Source organism: Mustela erminea, chromosome 1, assembly GCF_009829155.1.
Source record: "Mustela erminea isolate mMusErm1 chromosome 1, mMusErm1.Pri, whole genome shotgun sequence".
In the NCBI taxonomy this organism is placed as follows: Eukaryota; Metazoa; Chordata; class Mammalia; order Carnivora; family Mustelidae; genus Mustela; species Mustela erminea.
Genome location: NC_045614.1, coordinates 80103240 through 80117007, shown reverse-complemented (window position 1 = coordinate 80117007; position 13768 = coordinate 80103240). Strand labels below are relative to the sequence as shown.

Sequence of the window (13768 nt, the reverse complement as noted above, 5' to 3'; positions counted from 1 at the left end):
ATTCAGTCAATATGGGTCTATAGCCAATTATCTGGATTCACTCCCAGGGTCTCTGTTCCCCTTCTCCTGCCCTCAAATGGCTTAGTAAAAAGAACTTCAGATTAAACAAAAGTTCTGAAACAGTAAACAGGAGGTTAATGATGTCTTCCTCAGATGAAAAGGACCCCAACTCTCTATTAGCTCCCTCAAGAGTCCATTGGAATGAAGCTCGGCCTATCTCAGACTGCCCAGGTACTCACTTTGCTCTAGTCTCTACCTGGTCTACCCTCAACAGTGGTTAAAGAGCCCAGGCTTTGGAATCTAGAAAGAGCTGAGTTTGAATCCTGACACTACCACATTCTAGCTGTGTGACCTCTGGCAAGTTGCTTAGGCTCCTTGAGCTTTCATTAATTCCTATATAAAACGGGATCAATAATACCCACCTCACAGGGCATTCAAAGTGTTAACGCACTACAGGTGGTCAGTAAATAGAGCCATGACTTTTGCCACTTATGCAAAAGGAACATAAGAAGGACAGAAAACAAGAAACCTCTACTTCTGTGGTTATTTTCCAGAACAAAACCATTTTACCAGACTCTTAGTAACTATCAGTGGAATGGAAAGGCTCTGGTTTTATGCTACCGAGTCACAGTATTTTAGAACTGGAAAGAACCTTCGGTATTATCTAGCCCAACTCCCTCCTTTCACAGAGGAGGAAGTTGATCCAGAGAAATCATGACTTGCCTAAAGTCACACAGCAAGTTCATGGCAGAGCCAAGGCAAGACCCAGGACTCCTGATTCCAGTTCTACAACATCATTGTCCTAGGGCCATTTCTTGATGAAGGTGTGACCTGGTAGGAAAAGAAAAAAAGCAAACATAGCAGGAGGAAGAGAACCCAAAGTACTCAGCTAATCCACAAACAGAAAAATGAAACCCCAGGTCATCTGGGTTGGATTGCATCATCCAAATCAGGTGAACAATGGCAAATGTGGGAAATGTGAATGAGCCCTGTTAGTTCACTTTGGTTTCCCTATTAAAGGGACAAGCAGTGGGCTCTACCTATAGCCCCATTTCCCAAGTGCTTCCTTTGTGCCCTTGTGGCATTTGATATCATGCATTATCTAATTTAATCCTGAAAACAGCTTGCAAGGTAGGCTATGATTTCACGTAAGGCAAACCAGAGATTAGGTCTGAGGGTCACACAGCTAGTAAGTGGCAGATATGGGACTCCAACAGTTTTTCTGATTATAAAGCCTGAGCTCTTAAAATGCCTTGTAGGGTGCATTCAAAATTAATTTCCACCTAGTCGAGATTAACACTGAGCTTTTTTAACTTTATAAACATTCCTTTTTTTTAACAATCAAACAATGAAATGGACATTCAGTAGTAACAGTCCCTTACAGTGACACATCTAAATATTTGGTTCTAGGTCAATCATTTTCATGTATCCTTATCAGGCATATTTTTGGCAATGGCTGAATGTCTTTAAAAGATGAAGACAACACACTCAGCCAGAGGTGGGGATTAACCCAGGATTTCCAGCCTAAAGCTCTCACACAACCCTCCTCCTTTTTAAAGATTCCTCATTCTGTCTTCTTTAATGGGCAAAGCGGACATTTCACGGATTTTTTTGTTCTAGCTGAGAGAACCCTGTTTATCACATAAATGTGAGCCGTGATTATTTCCTCTTTCCTGAGGAAAATCCTCATTACATTCTTTTCTTCTTTCTTTCCTTTTTTATTTTCTTTCCTTTTCTTCTTTTTAAACTACAGGTTGGAAACTTTCATTGAGATGCAAAACACTTATACCAACAGAAACCACTCACACTGATTTGACTGGCAAAACGGAGGCCACACATTCTGAATGACACAATTCTTTTTATCAGATTAATTAAAGTGACTGGTGTAAATCCTTTGCACGGTGCGGGAAGAAGAGACTCCAGTGGCTAATCTCACCACCATATGCTGTGGCACTTTGAAAACTGGGTAGGAGGACTGGGGCTTAGAATGTTTTTATGGGCTAAAAATATAACAAACAACCAAGGGCAGGATGACTCATGCGATAGCACTCGACTTCACATTCTTCAAAAATTACTGAACATGATGTTTTCTGCTAGTGCCCCATCTCCAAAAATGTCCACAAAATAAATTCCTGTCTCTGCTTTTGAAAAACATTAGGACTAGTCCATGAGGCTCTCACCACACAAGTGTCGTACGTAAAATTACGCCTCATCAAGGGGGACTGACATGACGGCGCATTCGTAATCTGTTGTGAACAGAGTATTGCTAACAGTCCTGCAGATGTGTTAGGGGTCATTTAATCACTTCCCCTCCCACATGGTCTCTTTGAGAGTTGGGAGTTGATAGGGAAGGGGTCGGGTGGAAACCACGCAGCAGTGCTTGCGAGTGAGGGGTCTGTGGAAGTGCTAGGTGTCTTCTCTCTGTCCACATGGGTTCCTGCCTTCTTTTCTGTCTGGTTGATCTCCTTGAACCAAATCTTTCCCCAATCAACACTTCTTGAATATGAAACAAAGGAAGAAGATTACTTACAATCTGTTGCCATGCCAACATAGATGCATTTTTTAAAGCGACATTCCTGGCACTGATTTCTGGTAACTTTGTCTATGACACATTTTCCTTCATATTTACAGGAATAGGATGGATGGAGATTTTTCTGAATGGTTCTTCTAAAGAAACCCTGCATGGGAAAGAAAGACCCAAGACAACAGTTTCATATTTTCTAGAAATAAATGGCTCCAGAATTTTGTGTCCAGATAACTGTGATAGATTGTTTTGGACCTTACCTGTGTATAGGCCTGTAGTTCCTACCTATTCACATACAGGACAGTTAGCCCAAACTGAATCTAAAGAATTCTAACTGAGATGAAGAAATGTCTAGGACTACAGACAGAGTCAGTATCTTTTTGGCATTTCGTAAGGAAAAGAGGTTAATGGGAAAAATTTAGTGTTCATTTTTATTTTTTCTACACATTGAGTAATTTAAATAAAGTATATTATTTCATTTCATAGAGTGGCATAATTGTGTTGTTAAAGCTGTGAAGAACCTTGCTATACTTTGTGCTGGAGAATAAAGGAGCTGGATAGTTGTGATACTCTATTAATTAATAATGTAATTTATTAATTAAATGGATGCATTGAACAACCTTCAGAGATTTAGTTTAGTTCTTGTTTTTGACTCTTGAAAGGACCATGGCCAGCTCAGATAACCCTTGAAACAATAGTACTTGGGGAGTAGAAAATTCCTGACTCTCCACCCAATTCTTCTCACTGTACACTGCATTGGGGTTTTTCCTTTCATAGTATTCTTTCTCTCCAGTGTCGGTCGGCATACACCCTGAGGTTCAGTAGATGTCTTCCTTTCTTAGGCATGGGAGAGGGCCACCATAAAGGCTGCTGAGGATGCCATTTAGTCCAGATTTAGGTGACATACACCTTCTCAAAGGTGTGTTCTACCAGAACTTTTCTGGACATGGTACTCCTGTCTTGGCAATGGGGCTTCTGCATTGTAGCACTCATGATAGCAGAGAGCATGCCCTTATTGTAAGAGGCCCATTGCAAAGTGCTTCTATATCCTTCTGTCTCTTTTACAACCTTATGAAGTAGGTACTTGTAATATCTTCACGATCGGTATTAAAAAACTAAGGCTCTGACAGGTTCAATTACTTGCCCCAAATCGTGTGGTAAGTACACTGTGGAATTCAGCCTAGAGCTCAGGAGTCAGACTCCAAGTCTTATTTACCTAACTGCTTATATAATATGAACTGAATCCAATTTTACTATATTATTTAAATGTTTTAGATGAACAGATTTTAAATAGCACCCCCCCCACCTTTGTTCTGTTTTAGTAGACTCACAAGGGAAAAACAAATGTTGAAGGATATTGCCTACTAAAGCTTAAAGGGACCTCTAACTTTATTACAGAAATAGGGACTGACATACCAGCTGGCCTAGATTAAGCCCAAATTTGAATGATCCTGTTTAACTTTCCTTGGCTTTGATTATGTACATATACCACTTGCATATTCACTCACCCAGAAGACCTTATAATGAAAAGGTCAAACGTAAGATTTTATATAGGGCAAAGCAGGATGAAATAGAAAAATGACAGCCATGACTGAAACTAGTGGACTTGATTTGGGGGCATCTGTGCAAATCCCTTAACATTTCTATTCAAGTTCTAACAGGAAAACTGCCCCCATTATTTTTTGGGTTTTGTATCCTTAAACACTTATGTCCTTTGGTTTGAATGATTTTGCTATCATGTTCTAAGATTCACTCTGTCACACGTGGGCAGCTCTGTCATGCTGGCGGTCTTTCTCTGGGTATTCAAGGTGGGTACATTCTGTTAGAGCGTGAATGACAGAGCATGCCACAGTGCTGAAGGGTAAGCTGCCCTGTGAACCTCCCTTCCCTCCCTCTGCTGCCCTCTCTCCAGTCTACCCTTCCTGGATCATCCCTGCCCAGCGAGCAAAGCAACCTGGAGATTCCTGGTGAGAAGACATGTGTCACAGACAGAGAGGAGAGTGGCTGGGTAGCAAACCTCCTTCTGGAGAAAGCAGAGTTTCTCTAGAGGTGGCAGCACGAAAGTCCGGGGCCTCAGGGAGAATGTGTGCTGCTAGGAGGATAGGAAAGTTGTTGGGGAGACCCTTTTCTCACACATACTCTGATGCTGACTTATGTTTTAGAAGGGGGTGTGGAGCATACTGATGAGTCTGACAATGTTAAGGGGAGAATGAGCTGTGGTATACCAGACAATGGGGTAACATTCATTTTCCCAAAAAGGCTACTCTGTGAACTTTTAAATGGAATAAATGAAATAATTTATACTTTGCTTATGTTGAGAAAGGTACTGGGGTACAGGCTTTGCTATTCATAGTATCATCTTTTCTGTGGTTTCTCTCTGATGACTTGGGGGCTTCATGGACCAAATCCCCTTTAAGACGTTGGCTTCCCCTAAGTTATAATAAAAACATATTTGACATATGATGAGGGATCACTTCATATAAGTAAATGTAAAGATGCTAGATCCCTGAATTTTAAAAAGTGACAAAAATTAACTTCTGGAAGTGAATCAAATAGACAATATTTAATATACTCTACCTACAAAATTCTTTTTAGAGGTGAGCTAACAAAAGACATGTCCTAGGGACTCAATAAGGCCATATATTTCATTGATGATGTTTTTGGTGAGGAGAGGTTTTACTTTTATTGATCAACATCAGACATGTTTCTCTGCATTTGGAGAACTGGATCCACTTCTTAGTGGTCTGAGATGATGCTCTGATTAGTGTGATAAATAGCTGAGTGTCAATATTTGGGCAACTGCTAAAAGCTATGAGTCTTTTTTACAAAAATAGTTTGTTGTGGGGAAGTATCAACATTCTTTCTATAAAAGATGTATAAAAACCGACTCATCAAAACAGACCAAACAGCTCCAAAAGATTTTTGCTGTCTTCAGGGCAAAAATGGGCAAAAAAGATTCTCCCCATATACACTGCGAGTGTGGGGTAGAATTATTTTCAGAATGTAGGTTTGAATAAACAGTATGTGAAACATAAACTTTTTCATCTTTGGCCACTCCTAAAAACTGTGTTTCATTTGAAAAACTCCATTGTTTTTTCCAAGATACTTTGTCTTTATATTAAATGCATGATCTGCATAATTACCCTGGGAAAACTGCTTTCTGATTTATGATCCTAGAAATAGGATTCTGATATGAGATAAAGGGAAAGAGGCTGAAAAAATCTAGCTTTTTGTTATATGATTTCTTCTTTTAGGTAAACCTTAATTGAATCAGGCCCCAAACATCTTGTGATCTTGGAAAAAGAGGCTAGTGGATTTCTTGATCGTCATGAAGATAGACATGAAGCAGAGGCATGGGTTAATAGGCTTGATTGTCCCTTTGCTTAAGTCAGTCACTAATAAGAATGAAGTTCTCTGTCAAGCACATTTGGTCTTTAGAGTCACTTTGGGAGTTGAGTATATTAAATGGAATTTTCATTAGGGTCTCTCCCAGAATTAAGAATTTGCCATTAGGAACTGATTTGAAAGAATCTCAATCCTGCATAATCAGGTAGGCAAAAGCTTTATGAATTGGGGCTAATGTAGAAAAAAGGTCCATTTGAATTACTGAGCTTTCAGAGTGAGAGAGTATATCGAAAGTAATGCAGTGTTATTACTTTCAAATCAAGCCAATAAAACTGCTTTTAAGAGACAGTCTGCAAGGCCCCCAATTAATAAATAGTCAGGACTTACTTTTATTTGCTTCCATTAAACTCCTTAAGACATTATTTTCATGGACGTAATAGCAATCTTTGGCACAGTCATTGTTAAAAGGTACAAATTCCAGATCAAAGGGGTCTGGATGAATGAGAGCACACTACAACACATTACAAAAGTCTTGCAGATATAGGGCTTTGGGAACTTAGAAACGTCCTGATGTGCCCTGATTCCAATGACTCCATTGATTCCACTTCAAGACTTCTAGCAGGCTTCCACTAAGTGTTTCCTAATTTCATGCACAAAAACTAGGGAATTTGCACGGAAAGTCTTCCATTAGGGAAATGGGCACCTTACCTTGAAACCAAGCTACTATGCTGATTTTTGGGATTTAGGGTCAAGGGAGGAAATGGGGGTATTTGGAGGAGGTGAGGTGGGTGACAGAGGAGGGAAGACTGAATCATTTTATATAGTTTAATCCAATCTGTGCTTTAGGGTTTACATCTTGGGATCATTTGGTTTTAAATATAAAAAGTAAATAAAAAATTTCACTTGATCTCAGCCAAAAGGCCGAGAAGCGATAAAAAAAGTAAATAAAACATTTAACAAGTAAACATTTAACCCACTGAGCCACCCAGGCGCCCCACAACAAGTAAACATTTAAGAAGTTTTCCCCCTGGCTTACTATACTTCCTCATTTATAAAACATTAGCCGAACGCTGGATCTAGCACTGGGTTGAGCTTTATTTATTTTTATAGTAGACTGTATTTTCTAGGCTAGGTTGTTGGACCAAGAGATGTTTGCCGGGAAGCTCATCTTAATTTTGATGATGAAGAGTGTAAGTAGGCGAATTTAGGCTCACTTTCGGGAAGTGAACTGTTGATCATGGGTGCATTCTTGTCAAGTGTCTCCTGTAGATGGGTCTGTAGAACATAAAAGTAGCTGATGGATGCCCAGAATTTACTTACTGGCTGAAGGCTGTGCAGAAAGCCAATTTGGATAATTTCAGAACGTAATTGAATCTAAGTAACCTCAAAGATATCCTCTAATGGAACCCTTATAAGTGAGCACATTAAAAAATAGCAAAAATGAGCATATTTACTCAGATTAATAGCATGTGGTAGAGTACATTCTGTCTCCTCAACCACTGGAGATAAAATAGGAGGAAAAATGGTTATTTCTTGGGATAATATATTATAAAATATTTATACATTTTTAAATTCACAGTGAAAATATTAATTTCTTTTCATCTTATTAGTTCTCTCACTGTCTTAAAAGCCAGACATTAAACTCATGCAAATTCATTTAGTTATTGTTGATTTAGGAAAAAAAAATAAATTCCATTCTTAAACATGTCAAAAATGGAGGACAGCCACACAAAGGTCCTGGATGATCACAGGCGGTGAGTGGTGGAATCTGGTTCTAATTTGAACTTAAACTTCGTGTTGTATTCTAGTGGAATCCTGGGGGAGACACTAGAGCTGGGTGAGCTTGGAGCTCACTGGTCCCAGGGCAATTACCTTGCAGCCTTCACACGTGATGCAGCGATAGTGGTACCCGGTGGCTTTGTCACCACACACTACACATAGCTCGTCCTTGTCTAAATAACTGGGGATGTACCCTGTGAAGAAGGAAAAAAGAGGAATGTGAGCAGAAAATATCACACTAAAATCAAAGACACATCGTAGGTTGGCGGAGGATAAAAGGAGGCCAGGAGGTAAGGCTTGTGAGGGAAGAGGCAGGACCAAATTGTTTTATACACTTTAATCCAATTTTTGCTTTAGGGTTTCCATCTTGTGATCATTTAGTTTTAAATATCAAAGGTAAATAAAATACATAACAAGAAAAATTTGAAGTTTTCCCCTGACTTCATATTCTTCCTCCATATCTTATACTTATCTGCTACCTTCTGTCACACATACAGAGTTGGATAGTAGGCCCAAGATTTCAGAATGCCTTAGAAATGGGTGTGATCATTCTTACTGTGCAGGTAGGAATACATCTGAAGGCTGCTGGAGCCAATGAATCATGGAGAGAGGCCAAGATTTGAGACATCTGGAGTGCTTAGGTTCTGGAGAACAAAATCTCTTTTGCAAGCCTTATTTCAGAACTTTTTCTTAGAAGACTGGATCCACTTTGGAATCAAGGCACCATGCAATAAAATCAGAAAACTTTGCACAGCTTGGAGATCATCAAGTACTTCTGAGGCGAACAGGCTTTCAGAGTTTTGCTTGGTCTTCCTGAGGGTCACACTGGAAATTAAAGCAGAGATCTTCTAACCAGATCTCCTAACTTCCAGTGTAAGCAATGCTTGTCATTTTCTAAAAACAGACAATTAACTTTAAGTAGAATGAACAAAGCCATCTAAATTTTTTTTTTTTCAAACTTGTGCTGTTATGACATAAAACCCAAGAATTCTGGGTGATGTGAAATAATGATGGGTCTATTTATTAAGAAAAAAAAGTCCAACTATAATAACTCTCTTTGTTAGTGTACTATTGGTTTCTTAGTTTAAATTCCTTGGCCCAGAAAACTAAAGTTTAAAAACAAAACAGAAGCAGCCTACTTGCCACTGGTCTTTGCCTCTTCCCCTTCACTTGTAGAAAATACCCCAACACAAAACTGATTCTAAAGGGCAAATTCAGTTTCATATGCTATCAGTGGTTTACTACTGCAGCATGGGTATATATATATATATATATATGTATATATATATATATATATATATGTATATATATATATATATATATATTTGAAGCACGTGTCTTTAAATGAGTGCAGAAATCAAAACAAGGTCTGCTTTGTTGGGATTTGGAGAAGGGAAAGGCTGAGAAAACAAAATCATTCCTTTCCCTGACCATGGCTCCCTATGAAGTTCTTTGACATGGTAAACTCTTACTGGTTTCAATACAGATTAGCCATGTTGAAATGACAGATGACTTGCTGTATGCTTTACCATGACATTTTCACAGATCTTTTATTAAACTAGGTCACAGAAGGCTTACATTTCAGAAAAAAAATTCACAAAGAAAACAGAAGAAAATGAGTTCTTTTCACAGTTTCTTAGAAATTACTTCGCTCAGACTTTATTTTAGAAAAATGGCCTCTCTTGGGAGGGAGATGAATGACTTCAGAGTGAGATCTGGTAATGTACAGGATTATCTTCTTAAATATCACAGCTTTTCTTAGTTTACTTTTACATCCTGCAAACCATGAGTCATCTGTTGAATTCACTTCAAGAGTTTCAAAACTTCCATCAAACATTTTTAAAAAGAGGATTTGGGGAGGGATCTGGAGAGAAAAAAAGGGGACTGGAATGATTTGTGTGTTTATTCAATCATTCATCTATTCATAAATTTAGAAAATATTTATTTAGCATGTACTATGCACTTAGCACTGTGCTTGGTGCAGAGAATATAAAAACGAGGAAGGCATGGTTTCTTCCCTTGGTAAGTACATGTGTAGGAAATAGAGATCTTGTATTTCCAGTCCTGGTCATTCCTCAACAAGAGAAAAAAGGGTGAAGGTGAAGTAAAGAACATGAGAGATGCTGAACATCACCACAAGGAAATGCAAAGCGCAAACCACAATGAGACACCCCTTAACATCCTCTAGGATGGTTATAATAAAAATGGCAGACAATAATAAAAGTTGGTAAGCATATTGCGAAATCTGAACCTTTATATATTGCTGGTGGGAATGTAAAATGTGCCTTGGAAAATAGTTTGGCAGTCCCTCAAAAGGTTAAACATAAATTTACATGTGACCCAGCAATTCCACTCCTAGGTGTGTTCCCAAGAGACCTGAAAATATGTGTCTACACACAGAACTGTACATGAATGTTCAAAGCAGCATTATTTATAACATCCAAAGGATGAAAACAACCCAAATGCCCATCAAATGATAGATAACAAAAGGCAGTACATTCATACAATTGAATATTATACAGCTATGAGAAGGAATGAGGTAACGACACATGCTACAACATAGATGAACCTTTAAGAAATGAAAACATTATGTTAAAAGAAAGAAACCAGACATGAAAGGCCACATATTGTATGAGTTCATTTCTATGAAATGTCTAGAATAGGTAAATTCATAGAGAAAGAAATTAGATTAGTAGATGAAATGGCCTGGAGGGAGGGGGCAATGGGGTGTAACTGCTAATGGGTACAAAGTTTCTTTTCATGGTGATGAAAATGTTCTGGAATTGTATAGTGTTGATGGTTGCACAACTCTGAACATACTAAAACCACTGAATGAAAAACCATTTTTCATGGATATGTTTTGTACACTTTCAGTGTGTGAGGTCCATGGTATGTGGAATATATTTCAATAAAGCTGTTCGTACAAAAACAAAGCAATGAAGGGAATAAAAGAGAATGGTTCCATTTGACAAATATTCATATGGGTATACTATGCCAGGCAATGTGCTAAGGATCTAAAGATGGTTAATTTTTTGGGGCACCTAGGTTGTTCAGTCAGTTAGGCATCTGCCTTTGGTTCAGGTCATGATCCTGGGGTTCTGGGATTGAGCCCTACATCGGGCTCCCTGCTCAGCGAGGAGCCTGCTTCTTCCTCTGCCTGCTGCTCCCCCTGCTGTGTTCCCTCTCTCGCTGTGTCTCTCTCTGTCAAATAAATAAATAAAATCTTTAAAAAAAAAGATGGCTAATTTTGCATTCTTGGGGAAGCTTTCAGTGTAGTGAAAAAAGACAGTAACAGATCTTCTGCACATAATATAGGTATAGGCCCTGGGATAGGTCTATATCCAGAATTACAAAGGGAAACCCTTTGAGAAGACTTCCTGTTCAGGTAATACAGTTCATTACAGAAAAAATAAATGACATAAATGAACAAAAAGCAGGTTTTCCTGTCAACTCTCCACCACAGAGATAACCACTGTAGCATTTTGGTGTTTCTTAATCTTGGATTAGTATGTGTGACAGTGTGTGCATACGTGTTTGTGTGTAGCATTGAAACACAGACTTAAAAAACACAAAGTAACTTTTAAGCAATGAAGTAACCTAATTATTAAAATGCACACCTTTCTAGTAAAGGTGGATGGAATACATATATCCATGTCAGGAAAACTATCTCTTGAACTCTTATATGTAGAGCTTATGTATAGTTGATCAGAGTGAGGAGTTTTCAGTTCTTGGTATCAGGTACACACAGCAGAGATAAGGGAGAGAGAGATAAGGGCACCTCCTTCTCATATTCAGGAACCAATTGCAACATGGTTGGACACTATATTGCTTATGGGACATGACTTGGGAAGGCCAGAGAATATTAACCAGAGTTAAGATAGATTCAGGTCCCTCACCATTTTTCACTCTATCTCATGACTTGCCTGCTCTCACCGGTAAGATACTGAAAATTTCCTCCTCCTGTAGTCAACAATTTACATAGATGTTTGAATTGTTTGACCTTTAGGTTCTTGTGAACCCTGGAATCCAATGGTAATTCAATCTGTGAGTGGAATAGGCTCCTTCAATTTTCTGACTGCTAGTCTGATGGGTGGTTTGGTTTGTTCTCCTTTTTCTCCTAGATTATCTTCTTGGTGGTTAGATGAATAGGCAATTTATTATGTCTTTAGTGAAATTATTATGACTTTTACAGAAACATCTACTTAAGTTAGTTACAGTTGCTTATATGGTCATACTAGTATACGTCACCCATATCTTCCTTTTCTCTAAAATAATCAGAACTATCTTATTTACCCAAACAGTCACCACAGGCAATGATACATCAATTATCATGTCTAAGTCCACTATTCATCATTAAATAACATCCATCAAGGAGTAACATCCTACACATAATTAATAGGTAGGTGAAGATTCGTTTAAGATTGCTGAATCTATTTGACATTATCACATGCTAACTAGTTCTCCCAGAGAACTTAACCATTTCTTGCTCTTCTAGTTTCTGTGTCCCCATCTTTTACTTTTCTCATGGTTACAAATGAGCCATATGCTGGCTAAATATGCCCTGCTAAGGAAAATGCATGTATAGCGCTATTTTTGTTACCAGGAAGGGACAATAAATGAATGTCAGTATTTGGTTCTGTCTAGAAACAAACATGAGAAATACAACTCTGGAAGCCACACTGCTCGTCTGAGAATTGCATCTGCAAATTATCCCAAGTGACTCTTGGGGAAACATGGTTAATAACACCCCAGAAAGCAATTAAGTCCCCTGTCAGTATGTGATAATCCAAGGGTGATATGTTTTTGCCAGCACTTACATGCTCAGATATCTTGTTTTTTAGACCAATAAACAATGCTGCCACTTTATCAAGCATATTATTATGCAAACAAACTCCATTTGTTTGTTCAATGAGTACTTGGAGATTATTTTTTTTATTTGACACTTGGCAATGTCTGCTTAATTTCCAAGTATTATCCTGCACGTGAGATAGGACGACATGGTCAAATATTACTAACATTTTCCCGTCTTATTTGTTAACAGCTTCATTAAGATATAATTCACATAACATACAATTCAATAGCTTTTTCTATTCACAGAGTTGTGAAATTCTCACCACAATCAATTTTAGAACATTTTAATCATCCCCCAAAGAAACCCAATGCCTTTAAAAGTCACTCCTCTTCCTTCTGGCCCTTTCACCCCCTCTACCCTAAGCAACCACTGATCTATGTTTCTACAGATTTGCCTATTCTAGATATTTCTAGAATGAAATTATGTATTTTGTGGTCTCTTGTGACTGGCTTTTAACTTAGCATAGTGTTTTCAAGGTTTATTCATGTTGTAGCTTAACATTACTTTAAAAAATTGACTCTCAGAGGGACTTGGTATGTAGAAGGGGAAAGTTGTGCATATTTACACCAGGAATCATGCAACAGGCAGTAAACTGGTTTCTTGGTTTGCATTAGATTCAAGGCTTTCCCATATATGAATAAAATCAGAAGGCTGTCTAGTTTAATTCTCTTGAGCGAATTACGTCATCATCTCAGGTCCCAGGAGAAGAAGTACTGGCACCTCTTGTCACCTTGGCAAATACACAATGCTTAGGGAATAGAACATAAGGCAGATCGATCTTGATAGTAGATGTAAAGTAGAAGGTGCTGCCTAGGAAGGTAAATCTAGCAGAAGGGAGAGGAGCTGAGTTCAGGGACCATTTCCAATCTGGCTGATCTTACCTTCAGTATAGGACCCCTTGCCAAGCAAAACTATCTTAAAGGAGTGGTGGTTATCACTGATGGTCAGAAATACTTTGGGCAGTTCAGAGAGGTCCATGTTGCTGATTCGTCTTGCAGAACTATCAATTTAGAGCCATCAAAGAATCCCGAGTAGTTTGGGTCAGGATATCAGATGAGACTGTATATCAATACCCTTAAGAAAGTTAAATACTTAGTATGTTTAGTCATTCTTTCAGTTTTATATTGAACTTTCTCAATTCTTACGATTTAAGTCCCCCTCCCCCACTAGCATCTTCTTTCCTTGTAGTCTCTTTATATATGTAAAAAATCCTGAATGGCTCATCTCTTAGCCTTTTCCCAACACACTAATGCTGATTTCTTTTACAC

General features: G+C 38.4%; 1 protein-coding gene across 11 annotated transcripts in view; it reads right to left on the bottom strand.

Annotated features, from left to right (window-relative positions):
• The window catches only part of THRB (thyroid hormone receptor beta), a 381519-nt gene that overhangs the window by 28529 nt on the left and 339222 nt on the right, over positions 1-13768 (bottom strand). For all 11 annotated transcript variants that reach the window (XM_032328904.1, XM_032329115.1, XM_032328760.1 and 8 more), the window contains 2 exons: positions 7742-7842; positions 2531-2678 (listed from right to left, as the gene is read on the bottom strand). In XM_032328904.1, the coding sequence (XP_032184795.1) occupies positions 2531-2678; positions 7742-7842 (249 nt within the window). The remainder of the gene's footprint in view (positions 1-2530; positions 2679-7741; positions 7843-13768) is intronic.